Here is a 27,642-nt window from a genome sequence, read left to right as displayed (position 1 = left end):
CCTCTCTGTGTTAAAAGCTCGCACAAATTTGTTCGACTGCATTGTCTCCAAAATATTTAGTCCCACAGAAAACGTGTCATTAGAGAATTGAAGTGACATAGCGACTGTATTAGGCCCATGCATGCGATACTGTTCTCTTTATCACTTGAGTACTTTTGGCTCTTGATGTGTTAGTGGAGAATTAGATTCAATAAAACATAGTCATGCATCAAGATCATCACTCACCTCTAACTGAGACAATATTATTGAGTCGGCTAGCTTCTCCACTATCAGATTATATATAACAAGCAAAGAACCCATAATGTATCAATATCATGTCTGTCTTGAAGCACACACAACAATTTCATACACGCGCACTCATGCTCTCTCTCTCTCTCTCTCTCTCTCTCTCTCTATATATATATATATATATATAATATATCAAAGAAATGATGAAAAAAAAACCCTAAAAGCAGGAACAATGGGCCTTGCCCTTCTGACTTCCACTAACACATTCCAAACACACACAAACAAATACGAAAAAGAAAAAAGTGAATCCAGAAATTATCTCCATTCACTTCCATTAATAATCTTGAATAACAAGCAATAATTCAATAAAGAAAAATAAATAATTTCCTTTTTGTTTATTTTTGTTTCGTTGAAATAATAAAAAAGGTGATGGTTCTAGAATCCCTTAGTCTACAAAATTAAACACATAAACATGGAGAGAAGTCACAGGAACAAAAGGCCCTTCATCCCCAATCTACTAAATTCAGCTCCTAATTAAATTATCTCTCTGAATTTAGCACTTGTTCCTGTGCCTAACCCACCTTTAATTTAAAACTATAAATAATAACAAAAAAAATACTTATCAATTAGGTTATTACAAAGATATATTCCTAGCTAAATCTAATCATTTGCTTTCTAGCTGGTCCTAGCTAGCTCCCTCTCTTTTCATTTGTAATCAAACGAGAATATTTATAAGTTTTTGTAACTTTGTCTTGTCTCTACCTGAAAGTTGCACCAAACGTTGGTGTCCAATAATCAGCATTATTAGTTTCATTGGCGACCGGGAATGTGCTGGAAATGGGTACCAAACAAAGTCCTCGACTCTTTAGGTCTTGCTTTTCCCCTTCTGATGAGTCCAATTGATCACAAGACTGCATTGTAAATAAAAGTAAATTACTTTAAGTCACAAAAGATAGCTAAAATCTTCTGATTAATTCATGTGGTGGTGGTCATTTAATTAGTAGGTAGAAGGTACGTACCTGCTGAATGGAATGACCATTTTTCATATAAGGAGTACTCAAAACCTGAAATAATATTTCCATTGAAACAAATACGTATTAATAGAATTTTATCCATTTGGGTTTCTATAAAAATGCTCAGGTGTGGACGTTTATAACTTACAAAGTTTTAGACTTTATTCTAAAAGTGAAATAACAGTGAACTCTATAACTTTACGTACACACCGCACATGAGCATTACATCTAGAAATTAAGGGAAAAGAACAGTAAAGGAAAAATTGAAACATACATTTACTTGATCGTGAAGGAACTTGATGTACTCTACAGCTTCTTGAAGAACTGATGCTGTATCCGTCTGTAAAATAAGAAGAAACAATAATTCACAGTGCATTAATCCACACTATCTTTTTTTTTTTGTTATTGAGATTTGTATGTTGCGCAGTAATCTTTGCAGAAGTAACGTAGAGAAAAATACAAAACAACTCACCTTTCCAAAAGGTGAAACCAATTGCTGGAGCACAGTTATGCGGTCCCCTAGCTTCTCTTTTCGCACCTGATCATACAAAGAAATATATATATAACCACTTCACATTATCCATTTCTGTTTTCGGACAAAATTCAAAGAATCACAAAAGAAAAATAACTAGTCAAGAGAGCATATGGTAAAGTACCTTAAAAGTCGGTAATGGAGAGGGTGTCTCAATTCGAGGCTTCTTGAATGGAGGTTCATTGCTTCCTTTGTTAACCATCTCTCCAACTTCTTCAGTGTTAACCTAATCAATTGTTACAAGAATCTTTAATCCCCAAACCCAAAATTTATTAATCACTACCCAATATGAATTATATTTACCTTTGTTGGGAGGGAAGAATTGGGTTTTTTCTCAAATGTTGTTGGTCCAAGAAATTGTGCTTGTTGAGTTGACGGAAAGAATCCAGCTGCTTTGTTGTCACTTAAAGCAGTCCCAGATGAGGCATTCCAAAAGGGTGTGTTGTTGGTGAAGTGTAAGCCTGTGGGTTGCAATGAGGGTTTCAAGTAATTGTAAGCAGAAGGCATTAATTGATCATTCAAATCAGTCCCATAATTGCCCGTCGCGGCAGCCGGATAATTCATCGACCGATTGTTGAATAAAGATTGTTGCGGATCTGATGTTTCAATCAAACTTTGTATCAATGTTGAAGTGTACCCATAAGAAGCAGTAGCTGATACTGGAAACCCAGCAGACAAGCCTTGACAAGAAGTTGTACTATTGCTTGAAGTGTTGATAGAATTCAGTCTTTGTTGATCTAAAGAGAATTCTTGATTCATCGCAATGAAGTTGTTAAGTACAGAAGAATCTTCTCCAGTACTACTGCAAAATAAAACCCAATTCGTTTGACTACTTAATTTACTTCACCAAACAAAATCACCGATTAAGTGAGTCTTGTGCATGAAAGTCGGTTAAAATAACAAAAGGAACTTACAGTGAAGTTGGGTTCCAATCTGAGGATGATTGGAGCCCAAAACCCATCATTTGCAAGGTTGAATCAATCAAACGACTACTGCTACTGCCTCCGCTATGATCCGAATCCGTCTGTTGTTGAGGTTTCTGAGGTGTTTGAAAGCTATCGGCCGAGGCAGAATTATTAGAGTCTTGATCACAAGACGTTGTTTTCATGTCCATATAATCAACACCCCAACCCATATAATTACTAGTAATGGCCGTAGCACACGGCGAGCCTCCCGCGAGCACATTTCTCGACGAATCCATATTCCACCAGCCTCCGCCGCGAATACCCGCATGAAACTCCTCTGCCATGACTAAGATAATATGATATCAGAAGTAATTGTTTAGTTTTGTGAGTTTTGGAAGGTCCTCTTCCTATAAAATGAGTTTTTGTGTGTGTGTGTATATATCAGTAATAATAGGTGTCCGAGCAGTTGGTATCCCAGCTGCTACTGAGTTATACACATGATTACATATGTATGATGTGGGACATATGAAATCCATAAATTCACTTGAATCTTGTACATTCAACTCAACAGTTGGGATAACTATGATATGAACGACTGTGGTATTTATCATTTTCTGTGTATATATATGGTTGTGAATACAGTGATGTTGTATCATGATGAAAATGATGAGAATTCCACATCACAAATTTGGACCAATAATGGGACGTTGCTTTTTGTGAAATCGAACGGTTGATACTGTGGGTTGATTATTATAACGAAAAGGTCAAGTAAACCTGAAAATAAGGAGTATTCGATGGTCCCTCGTATATGATTGTAGAGACAATTAGTCGGTTACGTTTCTATATTCCAATTCACAAGGTGGCGCGTGTCATCCATTTTCTCTAAAGTGATTGAAGCTAAAAATATTGTGATTATCTTTTCAATACTAATTCATGTGACTAATTAAATTTTGTATACGGAAATGATAAAGATCTCAGTACTTGATATTTCAGATATCTCAGTTGTTGAGTTGGACGTATTAGATCCAAGTGAATTTGTACACTCTACATGTCCCACATGATACACATAAATATTTATATTGTACTCAGTACTTAATAGTCGGGATAACTGAGATATCAACCGTGATGAGATTCCAATCATAATTGTTTTGCATATCAGGACAACCCCTAACAAATTAACACAAAGTAGGCAACACCAAAATCATCCAAACCCTGTTCATTAATGATCATTTGAACGCAAATGAATTCATGAGTTGGAGTCAAATGATGGTCCATGTCAAGCTAATTAATAGTAGACGAAGAAGAACCACAATTCATGGAGGAAAATCCTCAAGAAAAACAAGGCATTTAGGGAACGCCCTTAGAAGTTTATTAGGAAAAGAAGGAGCTTTCTCAATTACTTGCTCGAATGGACGAGATATTGTTCAAAAGTTGAAACAAAAACTCTATGAAAAGTGGACCGTTGATGCAAGAATTCAACAATAAAAAATGATAAGTGTTTGACTTAAGAGAATTAGGAAATAACAAACGGATTTACGTGGTTCGGCTTTGAGCCTAAATCCACGGTGTTAGAGTGTGAGTCATCTTATTATTTGGTGGTTATTACAAAGAGTATAAACTAAAGATCAGACCTATTAGCCAGAATATAGACTCAAGATCTCCTCAAAAATTATATCCCCCTTCCATTGTTGATTGTTTCTCTTTTATACTTGTCTTGCGCAGTTTCGTAACAATTGAGGAAGTTTGTAGCAGTTGAGGAAGTTGGTTGTCTCTTTTGGAAATAACCGTTACTATATAACTGTCCGATTTTCGGCTTCGTCAATCGACTGTCTCTCTTTCGCCTTTTGGTCCGCCTTAAGCATCATCTGTTTTTGTCTGCCGGGTGTTCGGTTTAATGTGAAGTATTGAGCTTAATGACCATGTCCTTTTGGATTTATGTTTTGGTCTGTTGTGTTGTGTTGTGTTGTATTGTATTGGGCTTATGGACCTTGCCTCTTTTGGGCTTACGTTTTGGTCTTGCCCTTTTTGTATTTGAGTGAGCATGGTTAATTTTGACCCCTACATGGACATTTTTGCTCCTCTTAATAATTTATGGGGGAATCCATCGCAGATCAACATCTAACAAATAAATGACTCTTCAATATCTCTCATGAGCCTTTGATTCCAAAGTGGCATCGATCAAAAATATACATCAACCCACATCTTTACTCGGCCAATAAAATCACTTATGTAAAGGTGTGGGGGCATGTGATGATACCAAAAATATTCTTCAATGATACGACGACACGTGACACTAAGATGTCGAGTTCATATGGTGTTGTGGTGTTGAACAAGCTCCCATGAGCTGTCAATTAAAGTACATTCGATTGAGGTGTGGTGTAGTGCAAATGGCACCTGAGTAGCAACATCTCAAAAATCCTCAAGTGACCAAACACCAAAGGAAATTTGAAGTCTTAAGTGAATTAAACCCCTACCAGAAAATGAAGAAAAGATATTCACTCCCGAAGAACTCTTCTAGGAATCTGGAAAGAATAAACTTTCTTATCAAAATTGGACTACCCAAGGCCATATAAAAAATGGGCCTCCTCATCAGATAATTCTTAGTCTCAACATTCGTAACTTTTGACTACTAACAAAGGGAGAGTTCTCTCGAGTATCAACCCGGCCCCCCATAGTTCACTTTTTTTTCTATGCGGGTCATCGAAGAACAACCAAACAATCACTAATCCTGATGATTAGTCCGACCTATTGATATCTCGAAAACTCGAATAAATTTTGAACGTTATCAATTACTAAAAACTTAAAGCGAGAATTCGGTCGGATCAAGCAAGGAACCTACATGGCATTCTCTATCCCCATCAAATGGAAGATTAAGTTACACGATTCCATTTGTGGAAGGAGTTGCTTTTTTCTTTCATAAATTCCTAATCCATACAATAAATAGTATTATTCCCACATATAATATTTTCCCTACTTTTCCATATTCGTTAATTGACAGCTTAAATTTTCCAACCCAGAAAAACCAAAAAAAGAGAAGAAAAGAGAGCGGGAATTAAGTGGTCATGCTTAATGTTGATTCTATTCGGGAGTCAACGTGGAGCCACGCGGCATGCGCGCGTGCTACGGCACCTGGGCCCTCTTTTCGCGTAAATCTCTGACTTGTCGAACGTCTTCGATCCGTATTATTATAAAACCATGGCGGTCAAGTTTGTGTACGTAAATATACGTGTATACTAGTGATAGGGACTTCGCAATTGTTGAAAATTAAACTCTACAATTTGAATTCAATTGTTGGAAGGCCATAAATCACACACGTTAAGTCATGTCTAAGGGGTATGAAGGCCATTACAGTTGATAAAAATTACTCAAATCTCAATTCCCTGGTAAGAATGAAACCCTGGACCTCAAGGTACTGGACAGACAACCTGACTAATTAGGCTACCCCTCAATTTGAATTCAATAGTTTGAGAGGTGTGTCATATCATAACGTATTTTTGTTTTTCTACTTTTAAAATTTGTGTGATTTTTTTCTCTAACTAATGATGTGAATGGTAAAGTTTAGGAAATTATGGAATCCCAAAATCCGTGATAGACAGCGCGTGGAAGAAAAGAAATATTGACCCGATTATTCTATATGATAGGGTAGGACACCATGGTCGCTCTCTCTTTGATGAAAAAAAAAAAATCGATATTAGGTCGTCACTCGTCACAAACTCGATCATCCAAATCTTTGGATTTTCTACTTGTCTTGTTCTTCCCTTCTAATGTTCCTTTTCATTTTTGAAATTACCATTTTGGACCTTCTTGCATTGCTTATGTCATGCCTTATGACTCCCACCATACACACATGAAGTTGTTCAAACTTCTTATTACCATATCAAACACTAATTAGAATCAGAATTCGTGAGCAACTACTTCCCTTAATTATATACTCAGTTGACTACAATTGTTAACCAACGAAACTCGAATGTAGAAAATTGTGGAAACAAAAAAGAGAAAGAAGACATAAAATTTAACGAGGTTCGACATTACTTGCCTACATCATCGGAGAAAAACAACGAAGAATTTCACTAACGTGAAGAAGATTACAAAAGGGATAAACTCTTGAACTTAAGAACTAACCCAAAATCCCTTTCTCTCGTATTATCACACTCTTCTCGGGCTCAGACCAGATTGTCCTTCCTCGAGAAAATCTCGTTAAATATTGTGTTTTCTTTCTCTTTCTTATTTCCTTAGTTTTCTATATTCGAGTTTGTTCGTCAATTCACAACAATATCATCACGACGGTACAATTTAACCACCAAGTTTAAGATGGATTAGTGTGGTTTCTCTACGCCTAGGACACCAAACCATCGAATCATGAACAAAGAAAGACATGATAAAAAAAAAACATATAGGCTACTAATTGTGAGGCCACAATTCTTAAATGGAAGGGACACCAAATTGATCAAATTGATCAGGTCATGTAAGAACAAAGTTCAAGTCTATCGGTCTTTTAGGATGCCTCAATTGCACACATCACTACACCTTCCACTTAACTCCTTTCTATAGTTTTGTTCTTCATTTAAAATTAAACCCCACTTACAGAGACTACCAACACATGCATCCTAATTTAATCAACACTAATAAACTAGGAATGTGATGTCATGCTACGGTAATATTGAGGTGTTGAAGATGACAGGGAAGGACAATTGGGCGCACAAGTATATTGTGGTCCGTGTTAAAGTAGAATGGAATCACGTGACAGTCGGAATTAGAGGGCAAAAAACACGTGCCAATGGACCCACCAAAGAAAAAAAAGTAAAAGACTTTCATTTCTTTTGTTTTTTTGAGTGTCCTTTGAACATCATTAAAAAAAAACAAACAATTGATGACAAAAAGAATAAACGATCACGAGTTGACTTGACCATGAGGGTTGGAGTTGGAGTCCATATGTTACATAAATCCAACATAATTTGCTAATTTGGTCAACCCCAAAACTCATTACACACGCACCCCCATAAAGACCTAGCCGCCGCCCATTATATAAGCAATTCACTCTACTTTATAAAATTTAATTTCTGGCCATTCAAATATTCTTCTTATTAGGACCATTAGTGCTCGGTAATATGTTTAAGATTATATTTTTGCAATTATGGTCATTGTAATGGTAATACTCGTTTAGATGTAATCACAATAAACTTTAAGGGTATAACTTTTCTCTCCACACACACACACACTTTGATGACGTGCAAAATTGGACCGACTCCTCGATTGTTCGATAACCGGTTGCTTGGTTCTATAGGTGTATTAGTTGATCAGTCTAGGGATTAGATGGTTAATGTTTTGTATCTGCATAGTAGAAAACATGAGCTTTGAGGCCCTTGAGGTGTAATTCAGGGGATGCTTCACTCAAGTCAGCTCGGTACATAATAACACTATTGAGATTATTCGGTGTTTAGATCTCTCTCCTTAACAAGTAGTGAATAATGCGAAAGTGAGAGAGATTGACCTGAGTACAAGTCTCCTTTTATATGAATTTTGAATTACTAATTGATTGTAGGCAAGATTTTTGGTGGTGAGTCTCATATAGATCTATTGTATATTTCTTTCCTATTCGGTGGTGAATGCTCCTCAATACTTCGAGGTGTTTGGGTCATTTGGGTTTTTCGAGGTTATGCTTGTTAGGCCATAACAAGGAGTTTAGGCCAAGGTGATCTCTGGTTTGGCCGAGATGCTCCCCAACATGATATCATCTCCTTTGTGGTGATAGATGTTAGCATCTTGTTGGAGGAGTATTTTTGATATTATAATTTTCTATCTTTACGGTAAAATTTAATTAAAAAAATTCAACAAAAAGAATGCTAATTGTACCGTTCGCTATTTTAATGGTAAGGTTAACCAATGGTTTGTCTAATGACAATACTATTTTCATGACACAATTTATTTACTTATTTTAACAAAAATAAGAGACAAAAAATTCTATCAATTATGGATATGGCATGCTTGATAAAACATTGATGATTATAGATGAAATTATTTATCTCCCTAAACTTGCTTTTCTTTTATATTCCTGCCGTCCTAGTGGTGGTTGAATAATTTAATTTAGGAGTAATTATTAGTGTTTAGGATAGTTGTTCAAATCCTTGTAGTCCTCACCTACTCTCATTCTCTCCCGAATCCTTATTATAATAAAAATTTCTTGAATTAATGTTATATATACGTGTTCCTTTTATTCCATGGCCACCCTAGCTTGTCTAGATTGACTTTTTTTTATGGGTTGAATTTTTTTAAATGCATTTTGCACCACAAAAGAAATCATTGCCTTTGTGGACTATAAAATTAGTCCTAGCTCCCTTTGGTGGGCCGGGTTGACATGGATGATAATTGACCCGTATTTGATCACCAAACATTCTTTAATTTGTTCGAAGTCACCTTAGTAAGAAATTAAAAAAAGAAGATTGATATATATCTTTGGACATTGATTGATATATACATAGGGGGTCATTTCTTGTCAACTACTCGTGTGTTCTTTACGTAACATATGTTTTGATTCCCCTAAATTCATATATATATTTTTCTATACAAAGTTAGCAGGATTTGACATCTCCTTTTTCCCTTGATGTTTTTTATTGTTTGCTAATAATACTCAATATATCCCACTACTAGAAATCTCGAATTCGAAAAGGAATTCTAATATTTGTAATTGGTTACTAGTGAATATGTGTTGAAAATGGTGTCTAATCTATCCTAGCTGACTAATTAAGCTAATTAAACAAGTATAAAATCTAGCTAGATGCACACAAATGTTCACACTTGGGATAATAACAAATTGAGGGTTTAAATTGCGGAAGATAAGGGCTTGTTTGGATTGATGTTTTAGAGAGTTAAGTGAGAAGGGTTAAGGAGGGAGGGATAACTTCACATTGTTTAGATTGTAAGAGGGAGAGTTAAGTGGGGTGAAGGAGGGGGAAAGGTCCCCCTCACCTAACCCTTCAACTCAACATTTTGTAAACCCTCAATTTGGGGGTTTGTGAGGTGGGAGGAAATTTTTGTTTAGCATTTCTTAAATCATCCCATTATCTCACATATCTTATCTCTCATTAACTCTCATTCACTCTACCCTCTATCCAAGTAAAGGTGAGTCATGACACTCCCCCTCCATTAACTCTACTCTACCCTTCATTTTCCAAACCGAGCAAGCCCTAAGGTTTGAACCCAATACCTCATGTTCCGATACCATGTTAAGATTAGTTATTTTGCCATTTAACCCAACAAATCAATTTTTTGGATTTGAACATTTAATGTCATTTATATATATTTAACATTTGAAATTAATTGTTTTAGGTTTCATGAAGATACAATAGAGTTTATTAAGAGATGGGTTAGACCTACTCTTGCTGTTTGTTTTCTCGTATTGTCATGATTGCCGATAAAACAATAATTCCCACTTGCATAATCGTTTGTTTGGACATAATATTCATGATGTTCGCATTGTCCCAAATCTAGGATCATTTAGTACCACAATCTAATCATCGTTCACATTCACGTGTGTTTGCATCTTCTATATATTTCATATCATGTTCTTTAAAAACTCATTTTAGGACATTATAGGAGAAGTTCTATATATATATTCTCACATGCGAACGTCCTAACATCCGCAAACTGTTGGAGTAAAGATCTGTAAACAAAGTCGGTAGGAGAGAAGTTCTTTATATATTTATTTGAGAATATTAATGTCCAAACAATATTAGTGAAGTTGGGATGCTTAGGTAACTTGCTCTATATAATAATGGAAGCAAACACAGGACAAAGTATGTACAGATGGAGATCCAGCACGACATCCAGCTTCTGCTTGTACCATGTGTTTAGGGGACAACTAAGTGTGGGAGACATGATTAGATTTATATTTGCCTCATAAGAGTACCAGTTTAAGTCAAACAGCATATGACGTGGCATGTCATCCTATACTGCTTACCAAATAGTCAACATGGCTTTCGTCCATGAACAACATAAATTATAGCCCGATAATACATCAATGTATTTCTCACAGCAAAAGTCAATCGCAAATTAAGGGATAAAATAAGATACGTATACATACCGGTGAATCTCTTTGGGACCAAATTTTATAGATTTGGAAGATTATGAGTTTGATTCTCACTAGAAGTAATATTTTTTCTTACCACATGCTGAGTTTTAACCCAATTTATTATCGTCAGATGGAAAACTTTTATGCGTGCAGGCTTGACGGCCCAAATTTGGGCCCATATTAGTTGTCCAAAAGACAAACTTGTATGACGTGGTTTTAAATAAAAAAACTGTTATGTGTATATATTATATATATGTATAGGTCCAAAGGGTAGGTTTTGTTTTGATAGACTTCACCACATATGCCCAAGGGTGGTTTGTGTTCCTTGCTTCTTTTTTTTTCCCCTGCATCTTCTCTAAAACAATCAATTTTTGTTAAACCACACTGATGTTATCCAAGATTTGGTCAAATAATTATAACTAAACTAATCCTCACTTATTTCAATATTATTAAACGAATAATTAAGAATAAATATTCAATACTATATATCTAAGGCTCATACGATAAATCACCCCAAGAGGAGTTGTTTAATCGTTGACGTATATCTCAACAACTTTTCTATTCTTGTAGTGATATCATGTGTACCAAACCTTGTATGTACTATGAACTAAAAAACGTTTTAGTCAATGCAGGAATTAACATGTAGATACGATATTTATTAGATTTTTACGGGGCATTTGGTTTGTATTTAGAATATGGAATAAGAGTTGATGAGGGTGACAATCATCAATTCCCTTGTGAAGGCCAAGCTAACCAAAATGCGAGAATGAATATTCTCTATTGTGGAGAATGAGATTCAATATATAAAAAAAAATGACTATACTCTTATTACAAATTAAAATTCTCACATTCATATTCACTTTCTATTTCATGTGAAACATGGTCGTGTTCATCTCATACTTATTGCTATTGGTACACTAATCTCATGCTCACCAGACACTCATATTAATTCATTCAATTATGAACCGAATACTCCGTTAGTTCCTTCATAAAGATTCGTTGAATTTTAACATTTGCAAGTTAATTCCATATGAGAAATACATATGAGGGGAGGTTTAATTGTGAAGTCTGTATATCATGTTCCCTAAGTATGACTTGGACACACAATGATGTGATAAATAAAAAGGTAAACAATTTTCGAGCACAAGAGGCTCCCGCCCGTTGTGGGATTGAAGAGATGGGTTGAGATAAACACGCACAAAAATATCAACAATAAAACATGTACTCTAAGTTAGATAAGTTGGCTTAATTAAAGCTAAATCTCTATTTAAATGCTTGATCTGGATACAATTGTACAAGCCCATGACTCATGATCTACATTCCTGGAAAAGTCCACAATGCACAAACAAGTTGGGCCCAAGGCATGTTTCCAGGTCCATTCAGATGGGTCATTGAGCTGGATCATTAGCTTTTTCTTATTGGCCCAACTCAACAGTTAACTGAACTAAGGCCCATTATACAAGTTAGATTGGACTGGATCCAAGCACCGCTAGAAGTCCAGCTGAATGGGCCCAATAATATAACCTAAATTTTCTCCACTAATTCGCCTTATCCTCTGAACCTCTACCGCCTACACTCTCTCAGGCCACCAGTCCTGTAATGGCTACATTTACAATCTCTGCGAATTTCTCACTTACCTCTAAAACCCTAACCCCACCCCTCTCTAACCTCAAACCCTCTTCCCTCAACCCCTTCCGTAACCTCCACTCGTGCTCTTCCTGGGGTTTTACGCATCATAAATCATGCCCGATTCAGTCCAGGTCGTCGGTTCGGGCTGCAGTGGATGCTGATTACTCATCGAAGAGAGGCAGCAGTGGCGAGACCAGAGAACCCATTCTGCTCCCGGGTTGCGATTACAATCATTGGCTCATTGTTATGGAATTCCCCAAGGATTCCCCTCCCACGAGGGAGCAGATGATTGAGACTTACCTTAACACACTTGCCACAGTCTTAGGAAGGTTTGCTAATTGTGTTATGAATTTGTTTATATCTGTGTGTTTTGTGCAAGTATGAGGCATTGTTCCTTGTCAGTTGATATTTTAGATAATATTTGATTAAAGGCACTTCTATTACATTTGGGGGAGTGATGATAAAAAATTTCTTGGAGATGTATTTAATGTAGTTTGTACCCAATAGATTTCATCACATTTTGTTTGGAAAATGTAATATGTTGTTTGAGATATCATATACTGTTGTTTGCTGTTGGTCTGTTTTTGCTTTCATATAAATTCACATGGAATAACTGTCGTTGCCACATATAGTTGAAAATTTCCTGGCTGCAACACTTGTGATTGGAGTTTGATACATGGCATTCATGAATGGTAATTGTGAATAATAAGAATTCGGTGTTTTTGTTTAAGGAAATATTATCTTAACTCTTTAATTCTTTTTCTCTTGCATGTGCCTGCATCAGTATGGAAGAGGCAAAAAAGAATATGTATGCGTTTAGTACCACGACGTACACTGGTTTTCAGTGCACTGTTGATGAAGCAACTTCTGAAAAATTCAAGGGTACACACTAATCAGTTATCTTAATTACAAATTGTTCATTGCAAGTACTTTACCTCTTAAGTGTGATTTTATATACATGATTACAGGTCTGCCTGGGGTTCTCTGGGTATTACCAGACTCATACATAGATGTGAAAAACAAGGATTATGGAGGTGACTTTTGGACCTTGATTTCTTTTGACTTGCTTCTTGTTCATTTTTTCTTTACGTTTTTAATTGATTTTTATTTGTGCCCCTCATTTTAGGAGATAAGTACATTAATGGAGAGATTATTCCTTGCACTTACCCTACTTATCAACCAAAGCAACACGGTAGTTCAAAATTTGAGAGCAGAAGGTACGAAAGGAGGAAAAATGGGCCACCTTCACAACCAAGAAGTTCAAAACAAGCAGCAACACCTTCATCAGAGTCAACATCTGGATAAGCTAGTAGAAAGTAATTTACATTCTATACTTTTTTCCTATATGAAGTTCTGCTTTTTCTTTATCCGTGGATTTTTCTTCTTTGCAAACTTCGTCCTTGTTACTTTGAATCTCTCCTATCTGTTATTATGACTTGTAATTTTTTTCTAGAACTATATATTTGATTATTGTGTTTTTTTATCTTAATATTCCTTTTCATGATTTGATAATGCGAAAAAACTATCTTGTCTTGTTTGTTTTTGCAGGCTGTCATGTTTTTGGTCTCAAGGTGGATGGAGTTTTTGGAGTTGTATCTATGGTGCCTTTGGCTTTTGCTTTGGTGGAAAATGGGCGATGATAATTAGGTTGAGGTTAGAAATTAGAAAGCATCACTTACTTAGCAAATTCTGAAGGTGCATAATTTGTGTATCTCTTGAATGATGAGATTAATAGTTCCTTATCGAGAGAGACGAAATTTGACTAATAGAATATAGAAGGTTATTTAACAAGGATGTGTCATTCTAAATTCCTTTTTCGATGTTAATTTCCTGGTAGTTGAATTTGTTTGTCAGATTTCTTCATGAATTCTGTGGTATGGTTAAAAATCTGTTGAAGATTGTTAGCTTTAGGCTTTAGCCATTGCCACACCTTGATCTAGCTTTGACATCTGGCTTCATAGCATTTTGAGCTGTACCTAGGTCTGATGAAACATGATTTGAGTTCCATTTTTAACAGTCTCTATTACCACCCCCATTTGTTAAAAAAACAGAGGACAGAGCTTGTAGAAAATGGATTTATGCTATGCTTTTATGAAGTCTGTGAGGTTCATGTAGCTGGAGCGCCATTGGACAGTCCAAAAGGCCTCTCTATTAACATTATTTACACTTTTGAAGAGCAGCAATCCCATGCTGATGACTATGATAGCAGCCATGAGAGTTCTCAAGGAGACCAATTAGACTTTAATAGAGAAGAAGTAGAAGCATACATATTTGGCAGCAATTATGTAAGTGGAGATCTGGATATAACTATTTTAGGCTAGGGAATCAAGTTCCATCTGGGTATGGTCTGGAAGCCATGGACATTTGTGAAAGTTTATTTGGGTATTGGCCTTGCTTGGCTCGTGCCAAGAGCAGCGAAAGCGCAGAAGTTTATGGTGAAGTAAGCAATGTCAATGAGTGGAAAGGAACCGCTGATTATTTGTTTTGAGATTCATATCCGTAGGGTAATAGCAGTGACATGGGGGCCAGTTCTGGATAACCAATTATTGACGAGTTAAGTAAACTTTTGGTCATTAAAAATATCTAAGATTTCATTTTGGTCACTCAAAGATCAAACGTTCCAAATCAGTCACAAAAAAAAAAAAAATTGCTACATTTTAGCCACTCAGGTAGATTTTGGGATTCTGGACAGTCAACTGTTCTATATGTCACTTTTGACCATTAATTCCTCACTAATAAATACACCAAAATCAATATTGGGTTTCACATCTATTACAACAAAAATTAAACCAACAAATCTATATCATTATACCAATATATTTTGTTGTCCCATCCACATTAACAAAACATGTCTCCCAATCCATTTATTGTCCCCAGCAAAAAACCATCGTTGCTCTATAATGGCATCAGTAACTCCGTACGTTAATGGGGCCTTGAGCCCATCGATCTTGTAATTACCTTGATGATCGGATAAAGATAAAAAGCCCAATTAGTCATACATTTGAAAAGCCCTTAAAACCCCGGAAGACCCAAGGAATAAAACCCTCAACACTCCAAGCCAAATACCGACCCAAGCCAAATACCAGACTGAAATATGTCCCTCTCTGGCTTATTCAATCCCTCCGCCGCCACCAAATCCACCACCGCCATATCCACCACCACCAAATCCACCACCGCCGTCCCCAACGACGCCTTTTCCTCTATCTACAAAGAGCGCACCTCAAGCTCCTTGTCGAGAAATTCAAGAAATTTTCCGAATTTAATAGCTTCCGCGGAAAGAATGGCTTGTATGAGAATACCGTTCACCGGCTTGCTTCCTCTGGGCGCTTGGAATTGGTCGAGGAGATACTCGAGGATCAAAAGAGGTATAAAGACATGTCCAGTGAAGGATTTGTAGCCCGTTTGATTTCGCTCTATGGGAAGGCAGGCATGTATGAAAATGCCCAAAAAGTATTCAGTGAAATGCCTGAACGTAATTGCAAGCAAACGGTTTTGTCCTTCAATGCGCTGTTGGCGGCTTGTGTCAATTTTAAAGGAATTTGACAAAGTTGATAGACTTTTCAAGGACTTGCCCAAGGAGCTGTCAATTGAGCCGGATTTGGTTTCATATAACACAGTTATCAAGGCGTTTAGTGAAATGGGTTCTTTGGAGTCGGGGGTTTCAATGGTTCAGGAGATGGAGAAGAAGGGTTTTAAGGCAGATTTGATCACATTTAACACTCTTTTATCTGGTTCTTATCGGAGTGGTCGGTTTGAGGAAGGTGAGGGGATTGGGCTGCTCTACTGAAGGAAAATAATTTGGTTCCTGACATACGGAGTTACAATGCAAGATTGGTTGGGTTGGCACCGGAGAAGAGAGTGAAAGAGGCTGTTGAGGTTTTTGAGGAAATGCGGACTAAAGGTGTTGAACCTGATAGGTTTAGTTTCAATGCTTTGATTAAGGGGTTTGCTACTGAGGAAAACTTGGAGGAAGCTAAGCGATGGTATGGTGAAATAGAGAAGAATGATTATAAACAAAATAAAGCAACTTTTGCCATACTTGTTCCCTTTCTTTGTTATAGGCTGAAATTGCCTTCAAAAGGGTAATAAATATGCCTTTACTGTTCTGAAATCGTGCCTGGAAAATGTTGGAAGACCATAAGTTTTGGAACTAGGAAGGTTGAGTTATTATTCTTATTTTAGCTGCAAGAAATGTAGTTCAACTGCGTTTCTGTTGTATTCTCGTAATTGCGCTTCTGTTGTCATGAAGATATAGGTACTGTATTGGAAATTTGTTTGATCACACTTGTCATAATTTTGCCTGTGTATATATTTTTTCCTTTTGGAGCTATAAGTTATGTTTTCCATTTTCATTTCAAGAAATTCAAGTACAGAAATCATTCATGAAAATCCCTTTGATGTGCTATGCAAGCTGAAGTACGGCGTAACCTTAAGGAAATTCGGTAGATAAGCTTTATTAATCTATTTATTTTGTATGAGTCTGCAGTATCTTTCAAGTCTCAAGTTTGAACCTACAAAATGCTCAAAATGTCTTGATTCAAAAGATTAAGTTCTCTATATATTCTTGCATTGCACTCTTAGTGTTTAAATGCTTGAAAGAGGGTTGTGTTTGTCTCCTTCCTGATCTTCTGAGTTAGTGGTATTTTAAGAATCAAGCATTGCATCTATACTGTACTGTACTGGAGTACCTTCTACACTGCAGCTTGATTTCTTCCGTTACTTCTATCATATAGGCTGCTTATTCTCACATGTAACCTGCTGATGACAGTATGGGAATTGATGCGTGGACATTCTCTTGCAAATGGTGCAATTGTTAATTGATTTTGGAACAACCGTCGAGTTCTTCTGTGTGCTTTATTGTGTTGGCTGCTCATTCCTCCATGTAACTAGCTGATGACAGTACCAGTACGTGAATTGATGTGTGGAAATTCTTTAGAAATTGTGATTATGAGTTGACATTGCTTGACCTTTTCTCTGTCCGTTGTTTCCTCTGTTTCATAGGTGCACTCTGATCAGATTTTCCCTTGTTCAACTGTTCCTATATCATGATTGTCATAGAACCTTCAGTCCTATATTATTCTGATAAATTCTGTACATATTTGAACTCTGGATCTATATTTAGCTAGTTTCTCGCAGAGACAGCTACAGGGAGACAGAGAGAACTTCGCAAAGACAGAGAATTTAGCTAGTTGCTCGCAGACACCTACTGGGAGACAGAGAGAGAACTTTGGACAGAGACAGAGCCACCACCGACTCCTGGCCTGGCGTTTTGACTGCGAAATCAAGATATAGTTTCAGTGAAGCAAAATCAAGGTATGGTGTGTTCCTGGCAACCCCATCCCCTGCCCATTGTTTGACGCGTCCTCTGAAGTATCTAAACAAGGGCTTCTTCTATATTGGCCTAGGAGCTGGGTCTCTGACAATGAGCTAGAATTTTTGGATCCTTGGAGAGAAGTTTTGTTTGTTTTCCAACTCTCTCCCAAGTACCCAGTTGAAGAGTTCTTTAGGGCTATTGATTTGAGCTCGCATGGGAGCTTGGTAAAGACAGGCGATTCTGGAGTATCATGACCGACTTGTATGTGTAGGGTTGCTGTTACATGGTCGAAAGCTGAGCAGTCTTATATGGTGCAAGTTTGTTTTCTTGTAGCCTGAAACTTTGCACAGGTTCTTGTTGAAGTTTTTGTAATATTTGATGTTATGTACTATTAGCTGTTTCTGGAGTTAATTTTTCAATGTGTCAAATAAGGGTTTCAGTTGACCACTTAAAATTACACTTTCAAAATAGTTGCTCTTTTTCAGCATTTACTGTTAAAACGGTGCGCATAAAGGGTTATCCATCTTACTGTAGTACAACGGTAGGCAGTCTTCAAGTCTTAACCCCTGGCATTTTCCCTAGCCGAAGTCACCGGCAAAACCTCAATGTCGTCCCTTTACAGACGCCTCCACGGCTTATTCCTCACCAACAAGAGTTACAAACCCGCCACCAGAGTCACCAAGGCTACCACCACAGCCACCCCTAATGAACTCAGACTCCGAAAGATGGTTGAGAAATACAAAAAGTTATCCGAAACCCCCGAGTTCCGTGGCCACCGTGACAGGTACACGAAAGTCGTTCGCCGCTTTGCCTCCGCAAACATGCCTTCCCTCGTCCACGAATTCCTCCAACACCAGAAGAAGGTCGATGACATTACTAACGAAGAATTCACTGCTCGCCTCATTTCGCTGTACGGAAAGTGTAAGATGTTTGATTATGCCCGCAGCTTGTTCGATGAAATGCCGCAGTTGAACTGCCCCCGTACAGTTCGCTCTCTCAATGCACTGTTGTCAGCGTGCGTTAATTCCCGATAGTTCCCAAAGATTGAGGAGATTTTGGGAGATCTGGCTCCGAAATTGGGGATAGAACCGGACAGGGTATCATATAATACTGTTATCAATGCATTTTGTGAGATGGGTGCTTTGGATTCTACGCTTTCAGTGGTGGATGAGATGGAGAAGAAAGGAATACAACCTGATGTAATCACTTTCAATACGCTACTCCATGCTTTCTATTGGAGTGGGCGGTTTGCAGATGGAGAGAAGATGTGGGATTTAATGGAGACCAAGGATATTGTTCCTAATGTGTGGAGTTATAATGCGAGGATGCGAGGATTGGTTTCCGAGAATAGGCTGCAAGAGGCTATTGAACTGCTTGACAAAATGAGGAGTAATGGAGTTCAACCCGATGCTGCAACTTACAATGCTTTCATGAGAAAGTTTTGTCTGGATAAGAACTTGGAGGAAGCTAAGAATTGGTACCACAAACTACGCGAGAATGATTGTGAACCAGATAGGGTGACTTATCTGACCCTTGTTCCCTTTCTTCGTGAGAAAGGTGAGTTTGATATGGCTCTTGAGATGTGCAAGGAGATCATAAACCGAGGTTTGTACGTTCCACCTACTTTATTACAGCCGCCTGTGGTAGATGAGTTGATCAAGGAGTCGAGGATTGAAGATGCTAGGGGGCTTGTTAAATTGGCGAGGACTAATCGTCGTGTCCGTTACTATAAACTAAATCTGCCATCATGATACGTGTGCTATTAGTTTCCCTTTTCTTGTCTTGTTTTGCTGGTTAGAAGTTTTATTGGTTATTTTGTGCTTTTCAAATGATAAATATTCGCAAGCTCAATTTTTTTTTTGAGAAAACGCAAGCTCAATTATTATTCTGCTGATATTCACATAACGTGGTGTATGTTGTTCGAGCATGTATATGATGGAGAATGTTGACTTTGACTACACCCATCACTTCTTTCAATCAAATTTAAGTTTGTTGATTCATTGAGGTAGCTGAGGTGATTCAAATCAAGAAAAAAAATACATTTCATGCATTTAACGGTCACATCAGCACCAATATTTAAAGTACAGGACATGAACTTGTTTAGCCCGAAACAAAGGAAAGATACTTGCTTGGAATTTTTTGAAATACAAAGGTCATTTATATACTTTTCCCTTTTACTGGCTATATATACATTTCAATTCACTGAAGCCTCGTCACCAAAGAGCAAATATGAAGCTATATTATTTCTGATTAGCTTGTTAAGCAGGTTTGTCCAGCAAAACATTTGCTAGAGACGGAAATGGAATTGCAAAGCAGAGGACTCTGCAAGTTCAATACAAGAGAATTCCAGATTTTGTAAGTAGAAGACATTGTGGAGTGAGAAAGCACAGAGGACTTCCGGTACTGATCCTGATCCCACATTGTTTTAGCGGTAATGCTTGTAATGGTGAATGTTGTTGTTTATATTGTGAGCAGAATAGGGAATTAAAGAGGAAAACAAAGGCTACGATTGAGGGCGGAGATGGTGGAGATTGGGGAGGAACAAAAATACATAAAAGAGGGGCAAAGACAAGTGAGGAACAAGTACGAGGAGATTGAGGCAGAGCTAGAGCAACTCAAGAGGGAAACAGAGGTCAATTGCCAAGCAGAGTGCGAGGATTCATATTTTCTCTTGGGTGACGAAATACAAGAAAGAGAGATTATGCTTAAAAAGGTTAAACATAACCAACCAAACCAACCGTATTGACTGAGTAAGTTGATCAACCAAAACAGAATCGTTTTGACCTCTTGCTTTCAAGATTTTGAGCATCAAATTTAGACTCGACTGAATGCTCACACTCTGCTTGGCAATGTCCTCTGTTTCCCTCTAGAGTTGCTCTTGCTGTGCCTCAATCTCCTTGTACTTGTTCCTCACTTGCCTTTGCCATTCTTTTATGAATTCTTGCATTGAACCTGCAGAGTCCTCTGCTTGCAATTCCATTTCACTTGCTAGCAAATGTTTTGCCATACAAAGCTAACCAGAAATAAAATAGCTTCATATTTGATGACAAGGCTTCATTGAATTGAATGTATATATACTTATATAGTAAGTGAAACTGCAGACGAAGTCAATGTAGTCTTTCAATTTTCATTACATAATAGTAAGTAAAACTGCAGACGAAACCCATGGAAGTCTAGCGTTGACAAGTCATTGTAGTAGTCGAGCGAAGTCGCGCGAGGGAGGTATTTCTAAATACACAACAACGCATAAAACAAATTACTGGGCTAATCTAAATTTCTTAGTATACAAACCATTCAGATACACAACAAAGCATAAGACAAAACAAATTACTGCGCTAATCTAAATTATGGACAGAGTTTGGAGAACAATTTCATTGTATCTGCCTTTTGGGGCTGCATTATTTAGTTTTGTCACATTACATTGCATTGAAAATTCACGGTTTGTCAACTTTTAACCAGTCATATTGTATAGAAGATCTTGACCACTACTTCTACAAGGGCAGCAGTAAAGTAACAGTCCTCTTATAAAAAAAAGAGTCGAGTTACCATTCATGATTTTGTAAATTATTAGGACAAAAACAAATCAATCGTCCTCTGAAAAAATTGAGGAACCATATAATTGTCAACTAAAGAGACATTGTCAATAAGGAGGCCACACTCAAAAAAGTGGACAACGCAATCCCTTCGCATGGCCATCATTTGCGTGAAAAATCAGTGAGTTGGAAGTCAGACGCCCTCTATGCTTCCCAGCTGTGGGCAACCCAGCTAGCACCTAACTATATCTAAAATAACTGAGACCATCTTTTTACCACCAATGTTGCAAACACCATTGCGCAAAAAAGTATTCAAAGCTAGTAGCCATTGATCTTAGGTCTTGCTGCTGGGTCCATGAGTCTTGAAAAGGGCACTTGTGTCTTGCCTGGGAGGCCTCTTTGACTAGAATACGGATCTGCTACATTTGGATCTGAAAATGATCTTGAAAATGCTTGGGCTAGCTCCACCGCTGAAGCCGCTTTTCCATGGCGCGCACCAGTTGCATCAGACAATGATTTCGGTTGCTCAACAGGCTTTCGCCAAGTTTCTGGAGAAGGCTGCCTCTCCTGTGACAATTGCTGCTGCTGCTGCCGCCTCTCATTATTCTTCTGGTTCTCATTACGCCAATTCTTCCTCTGCATCTCACCTTTTTCAACATCCGCACCATAATTCCTCCTCTGCATGTCACCTCTTTCAACATCTGCACTGAAATCCTTCCTCTCAAATTTCTTTACCGTTCTCAGATGATGAGTAGGATTCTCAATTCTTTCACTGTGGCTAGTGGAAATTGAATGCTCGGCACCTCTTTCAGTCTTGAGAATGCTATGTTTATTCCTTCATATCACAACAAATAACATTTAGATAAAGACATTTGTCATCAAACATGACAAAGAAATCAAAAAGCAAAGGAAGGGAAAAAAAAAAAAAAAAAACAAAACTACCCATCAGAATGTTGACCCAAAATATCAGGCCTGGTTATAGCAACATCATCCAACCCTCGCTCCTTAAGAACCTGAGGAGACCAGGAATAGGACATCAAGCTTCATCGACCATAACAAGGAAAACGAATAATATGAAATATATTTACTCACTTGTTCTCTTGGACGAGCACCACCAAACAATGCCCTCCTGCATCAGTTAAAGATAACATAATCAAATCTAGTTTCATGACAGAGTACCTCAGTAGGTATGGTTCAATAAATATCCTTTCAATTAACTTCCAAATAAATGCCCACTACGAAGTTAAATAGCAGGAGAAGAAAACAAATTCTACTGAAGGTTAAAATATTAAACAGAGATTGAGTAAGACAAAAAATTTAAAGGAAACTGCATGGACTAAGAAGCATAAATTAGCCATTGTCAGTCAAATCAATGTCCACAGTCCAGTTATAAAAGAAAACAACTTCTCCTCTATCATTTACCGAAACTTATGCCCAGCACAAATTTACTCAGCTTTTTACTACCATGCCATGTAGTATAGCCTTCCTATTGCCCATTTTCACTTCTCTCTTGTTTTCATTTTGCGTAGGCCCATTCACTTTTCAACCGCCCATTGTAACCATTGCAGTTAAAATAACAACACTACAACCAAAAATCTTGTTCAAAATTTTCATCCATTACGGCATTACCCACTGGCTCTTACACGTCGAAATTCCATGTACATATACAAAAGTGACATCAAGAGTTGCTAAAACATTTTCCCAAAGATCTTTTTAAAATGTCACAAATAAAAGTCTACAATAGAAAGATATTGATTGACAAGCAATTAAAAGATTTGGGACTCATCCGTAGAATACTGTAAACTCTAAAGAGACTGTATCCAGATATCTTGAGATGTTTCCATCATCAAAGTAAGCAAAAGTGTGTCATTTCCCTTGCAACTGTCACAGTATAAGGAACACTAGGGATTGAAAAGACCAAGGCTCCCTGACCAACGTATTGAAAGGGTATACCGAAGAAAATTAACAAGGACTCCTGCCAACTTTATACACTCCAACATTTATAGCATAAAAATCCTAACTAGACAGAATATGGATATGCAAAAAATACATTTTAAAAAGCCATTCATTTCTCTTCTTAACTATGAAGTATAACCTATTAGATTCATGACAATATACTTCTTTATTCCCGAAGCATTCATGATGCAGGTATCCAACACCAGAGTGCATTCAAGTGGTTTTATGAACCTCATATAAGAAGCCAGGAAGATCCAAGACTTTTCAAAATGGCAAAGAAGACCTAAGTATTGAAAAACTAAGCTCCTCTGAGTCTAGAAGCCCCACTTGCGCAACTTTTCAATTATTGAATCTTAGCTTGATTATTGGATATACCTCAACCCACATAAATTAAAGGTTAAATGTTCTGGAGAAAATTCAATACTTTAACAACCTAATTGAATAGGTAATGAGTAATTAAAGACATGCTTTAAATCTAACTCTATTTATTTTTGACACGCAATGAGGTTGCTCTCCTTGACTATATGTTCCGAAGCCACTCAAATATCTCATTGTCTAGTTATTAGCACATAAAAAGTAATTTTAATGGACTTGATTGCAATAGATTCATTATAGGAGCAATTATTGGTCAAGTTCTTATTTTATTTCTTATTTCCCGCTAATATACCCTGACCTACAAGCAAATAAAATATACAATATCCAATTCCATTTCCACTTCACCTAGGTACCAAAGGGGGTCACATCTAAAATCCCATCCTGCCATTTTGGGCGAAGGTAATGAAGAAATCAAGGTAAGTTACCATGTTAGTAGCTCGAAAGGTAAGTTATAATGCCGGTTTTGGTCAACAAACATTTACACCCTATGAGTAAAAGGCATAAATAAGTATCAACGTGTCTATCTACATCCAAAATTTTCCAAACTGAATTAAACTTTTTGAAACTCAGAAAATGCAGAATGGATGACAAGTGTCAAATCATAATACTAACCCTTCCCGAATATCACTCCCTTCTACTTGTTGAGGCTGTGATCGTGGCTTTAGATTTAATTTCGGGCGTTCTACTGCATGGTTTCCACCCATAGAGACGGCTAAACCAGGTTTTGCGGGATTTTTTACTGTATGAAATACAGTAACTGTTTCAGTGATACCTTGAGCAGGACTGATCGGCTGTTGGCAACCCTTCATTCAATCATAACAAAATTGTGTTCAGTTAATGAATTGAACCAAATAATAACAAATTATGAAGAAGACTCAAGTGGTATAAATGTGGATACCTGCTTGTGATCAATGGCAGGAGGTTCGCCACTCTCCAATGTTTTTGTTCTTGGAAGCAACTTCAGTATAGGACATTGCAAAACTTCAGAATGCACTAGCGATTGCACATCAGACACACCATATTTGCTCTCATTAAGAGGCAGTTGAGCGCCATCAGCATAACCTAATGATTTATTCAATTGTACTTCTGAAGCCAATGGACACCCAACCATTTCATGATCCAAAAAGTCCTTTCTAGCAACCTGGAACTCGTGATCAATATTCATGCCCCTCTCCATTTGCCTTGCCAATGTCGCATCAGCATACTCTGTCTGGCCGACCACATCCACCCTCTTGTACATATTATCATCATAACCCTTGGAATCTAGGCCACCATCTGTCTCCAAATTCTTAACCGTATCAACCTTCACAGGACAAGGGATGGTGTTCTTCGACTGCCATCTTCCCGACGAGACTTTCTCAAGCGCACTGGCATGCGTCAGCTTCTGAGCAGCACTCTGCCTAGACCAGTTTGATTGCAGTGGCTCAGGAACACCCATGGCCTCCTTTCTTGCTGCCCAAACATTTTGATGAGGCCCGCCAACACTCTTCCCAATATTAGCCCCCACATTTTGTTGATTCCCAACATGCACAGCTTCAGTAACCCTAACAGAGTAGGAACTCACCGCCCCACTCTGCACAACCGGACCCATCCCTTGCCTAGGGGTAACACAACTGGTTGACACAGGCTCCGGTCTCAGCTCTGTACGATTCAGAGGGGCCCGAAAGCTGTCATCACTAACAGTTCTCCTGGGGGCCGAACCTCCATCCAAGGGTTTACGTTCATCTTCATCAAAATTACGGCCAATCTGCGCTGTATGAGTAAGAAATGGGGATTTATCATCGAAATGCCTCGTAGCTGGAGATGAGTGAGGCCGGGCACGATGATCAGGCCGGCCCATACCCATCGAGTGTCCCCGAGATCCTGGTCGGTCATAACCGGACCGATCCACAGGTCTAACAGTTCTAAAACAAAGCGAAGATTTACGAGTTAGGGTTTTACAATTAACAGATCTAGTTCATCCAATTAATCAAAAATCAAAGAAGCAGACCGCTAGCTATGTAAATTGAGATAATAAAAAAGATTGATTGAATTAATATAGGGAGGGCACAGATCCTGTCTAATTAAAAGCAAGAAACCATCAACCATGATAAATAAAAAATTGATTGAATTTAATTTAAACAAGAGAAAGAAGGGTCAACTGATACTTACACACCAGGAGCTGACGGAAGAGGCAGATCAGATGGAATGGAGCCGCCATGGAAGTCCTTGAGGGTCATAGTGCTGCCAGCGAAAGCTTTCTTCTTCGACATGATTCTCTCTCCTCTTCTCTCTGTCTCGTCTCTTCTCTTCTCTCCGTATATGCGCGTGTGATTCGGTGGTCGAGATGTAGGGAGTGAGACTGCGAGGGAGAGAAGGCGGAGAAGAGGAAGCACCACCTAATTCCGTCAAGACGAAAATAAGGACGGCGCTCAGATTGGAGAATTCACGGTGGGCTACCACTTACTCCCCAAGGCAATCACTGGCTTTTTTCTCCTGGTCCGCTTGGTCCAATACATCCATCCACGCCACGTATTATTTCATCCTGAGATTTTCGGTCCATTTTTTAATTTCCGTACATTACATATATGTCCATCAAACTAATCACTAAAATATAGGAATTAGGATAGTATAATTTTATTATCAAATGTATAAATCAATTATTGTCTTAAGTATTTGGACAAAAATACTTATATAAAGTATTTGGAAAAAATCTTTTATGTATAGTATATTTCTTATATAATAGGGTACTTGAGTTGTATGTTATACAAAATGATAATATAAAATTTGTTATTCTCTATTATTTGATATATTCCCTCTTATTTTAAGTGTTTCGTATTCCATATCATAAGATCTGCACCATATCATAGCAATTTTTACATAAAATTATGTTATTTTGATTTTTAAAACATCATTCAGACACCTAATAATATTATTAAATAATAATTTTACATTATAAGGAGCTTTATCCTTTCTTCCAAATGGACGCTCAACACACCCCATGCATTTGACTATAGTTATTCAAGGTAAAAAAAGAAAATGTATTTGTGATTCTCTTTATTGTTTACAAATATACATTCCTGTGGATCATTGAAGCAAAAGGAGAGTTAGCGATGTCAATGGCTACTTTCGGATTGATATTTCTCACTACCTGTCAAGCCAAATTACCAATCATGTTATGCTGCTGGTAATTTCACCAACAATAGCACCTTTTTTTTTTTTGATAAGCAACCAACAATAGCGCCTACCAATCAAACCTCGATCAAGTCCTCTCTCATCCATCACCCCTAACACCGAAATCAAAGGATTTTACAATCTCTCTTTCAGGCCGACACCCTGACAACTTTCTTTCCTTAAAAAGGGTACCCAAACAGAGCAAAATCCTGTTATTTCGATCCATTCGGTGGATACACCATTTCCCTATCAGTAACACATAATGAATGACCATAACGTGTATAAGACCCCTCAATACAATCTCAGAAAAAGAAATTCTCCATTCCAGGGTCCATTTTTATGAGGAGAAAAAAAGAAACTGTCAATTCCAGGGTCCATTTTTATGAGGAAATGCAAACTAGGCTCAATATAGAATAGATAGCTTTGAGAACTAAACCTTACTCTACGTCTCTTCCGACAAACTTGCATTACAAGTTAAACAAAAGATTCAAGAACCTTTTCACCCCCTTTTTTGACAGAGGTGATTTATTAATGAAAATGATTATGCAAAAATAGTGCAAACATATACACGTAACTGTCCCAGCAGCCACAGACCTAATAGAAAAAAGACAAATCTAGCAACACAAACCTAAGAACAGAGATGCAGGAAGAAAGTGACTTAAAAGCAATACAGGGAATGAAAAACAGGTACATAGATTAAAAACAAACGGCATTGTCTCCCCAGCAAAAGAGCACCAGGAAAATAGGACCCCCAAAGAACATTTTCACCAATGATGTCTCGACATTTTGTTATAATTGGGTAATAGACCAGTGGGGCTTTATTAATCAAAGCAGAATTCTTCAAAATTCGCCACAATTTGACAGTGCATGCAAGCCAAGGCTGAAACAAATTAGCCACAGTCATTATGTTACTACACTTGATTTGCAGTTCACTCC

At 37.6% G+C, this 27,642-nt stretch overlaps 4 protein-coding genes and 1 pseudogene across 6 annotated transcripts; 3 read left to right on the top strand and 2 right to left on the bottom strand.

The window, feature by feature from the left end:
• Positions 1–531: 531 nt before the first annotated feature.
• LOC119989069 (transcription factor bHLH112-like) lies at positions 532–3,109 on the bottom strand. 2 transcript variants are annotated; one of them, XM_038834372.1, is made up of 7 exons: positions 2,688–3,109; positions 2,077–2,572; positions 1,898–1,999; positions 1,714–1,779; positions 1,516–1,581; positions 1,248–1,292; positions 532–1,139 (listed from the first exon to the last, which is right to left on the bottom strand). In XM_038834372.1, exons 1-7 carry the CDS (start codon positions 3,020–3,022, stop codon positions 987–989), a joined length of 1,263 nt encoding a protein of 420 aa, XP_038690300.1. In that variant the 5' UTR covers positions 3,023–3,109; the 3' UTR covers positions 532–986. The 2 variants fall into 2 exon arrangements, with proteins under 2 accessions (XP_038690300.1, XP_038690299.1); XM_038834371.1 differs by having other exon boundaries at positions 2,077–2,575; positions 2,688–3,108.
• A 9,196-nt stretch (positions 3,110–12,305) lies between these two features.
• Positions 12,306–14,163, top strand: LOC119989075 (DAG protein, chloroplastic-like). The gene is made up of 5 exons (XM_038834381.1): positions 12,306–12,704; positions 13,160–13,257; positions 13,344–13,409; positions 13,502–13,691; positions 13,924–14,163. Exons 1-4 carry the CDS (start codon positions 12,346–12,348, stop codon positions 13,678–13,680), a joined length of 702 nt encoding a protein of 233 aa, XP_038690309.1. The 5' UTR covers positions 12,306–12,345; the 3' UTR covers positions 13,681–13,691; positions 13,924–14,163.
• LOC119987811 lies at positions 13,807–16,853 on the top strand (annotated as a pseudogene).
• A 1,441-nt stretch (positions 16,854–18,294) lies between these two features.
• LOC119987810 (pentatricopeptide repeat-containing protein At3g13150-like) lies at positions 18,295–19,440 on the top strand. Its single transcript, XM_038832722.1, has 2 exons — positions 18,295–18,675; positions 18,724–19,440. The coding sequence occupies exons 1-2, from the start codon at positions 18,295–18,297 to the stop codon at positions 19,438–19,440; spliced, it is 1,098 nt and encodes a 365-aa protein (XP_038688650.1).
• Positions 19,441–21,211: 1,771 nt separating this feature from the next.
• On the bottom strand, positions 21,212–26,059 carry LOC119989068. 2 transcript variants are annotated; one of them, XM_038834370.1, is made up of 6 exons: positions 25,709–26,059; positions 24,452–25,457; positions 24,166–24,356; positions 22,315–22,351; positions 22,165–22,235; positions 21,212–22,057 (listed from the first exon to the last, which is right to left on the bottom strand). In XM_038834370.1, exons 2-6 carry the CDS (start codon positions 25,397–25,399, stop codon positions 21,541–21,543), a joined length of 1,764 nt encoding a protein of 587 aa, XP_038690298.1. In that variant the 5' UTR covers positions 25,400–25,457; positions 25,709–26,059; the 3' UTR covers positions 21,212–21,540. The 2 variants fall into 2 exon arrangements, with proteins under 2 accessions (XP_038690298.1, XP_038690297.1); XM_038834369.1 differs by having other exon boundaries at positions 25,705–26,057.
• Between the last annotated feature and the right edge of the window lie 1,583 nt (positions 26,060–27,642).

This window comes from Tripterygium wilfordii, chromosome 21 (genome assembly GCF_013401445.1).
Source record: "Tripterygium wilfordii isolate XIE 37 chromosome 21, ASM1340144v1, whole genome shotgun sequence".
In the NCBI taxonomy this organism is placed as follows: Eukaryota; Viridiplantae; Streptophyta; class Magnoliopsida; order Celastrales; family Celastraceae; genus Tripterygium; species Tripterygium wilfordii.
This window is presented reverse-complemented; position numbering and strand designations above follow the sequence as displayed.

Coding starts and splice junctions, on each gene's coding strand:
- LOC119989069 (XM_038834371.1), bottom strand. CDS start 3,022: ATGGCAGAGGAGTTTCATGCGGGTATTCGCGGCGGAGGCTGGTGGAAT. Junction 1,780..1,897: donor CTCCATTACCGACTTTTAAG/GTACTTTACCAT, acceptor TTGTATGATCAG/GTGCGAAAAGAGAAGCTAGG. Junction 1,140..1,247: donor ATGGTCATTCCATTCAGCAG/GTACGTACCTTC, acceptor TTTACAATGCAG/TCTTGTGATCAATTGGACTC.
- LOC119989075 (XM_038834381.1), top strand. CDS start 12,346: ATGGCTACATTTACAATCTCTGCGAATTTCTCACTTACCTCTAAAACC. Junction 12,705..13,159: donor CTTGCCACAGTCTTAGGAAG/GTTTGCTAATTG, acceptor TGCCTGCATCAG/TATGGAAGAGGCAAAAAAGA. Junction 13,258..13,343: donor AACTTCTGAAAAATTCAAGG/GTACACACTAAT, acceptor ACATGATTACAG/GTCTGCCTGGGGTTCTCTGG.
- LOC119987810 (XM_038832722.1), top strand. CDS start 18,295: ATGTCGTCCCTTTACAGACGCCTCCACGGCTTATTCCTCACCAACAAG. Junction 18,676..18,723: donor AGTTGAACTGCCCCCGTACA/GTTCGCTCTCTC, acceptor AATTCCCGATAG/TTCCCAAAGATTGAGGAGAT.
- LOC119989068 (XM_038834369.1), bottom strand. CDS start 25,805: ATGTCGAAGAAGAAAGCTTTCGCTGGCAGCACTATGACCCTCAAGGAC. Junction 24,357..24,451: donor CTGCCATTGATCACAAGCAG/GTATCCACATTT, acceptor GATTGAATGAAG/GGTTGCCAACAGCCGATCAG. Junction 22,236..22,314: donor GTGCTCGTCCAAGAGAACAA/GTGAGTAAATAT, acceptor TGGTCTCCTCAG/GTTCTTAAGGAGCGAGGGTT.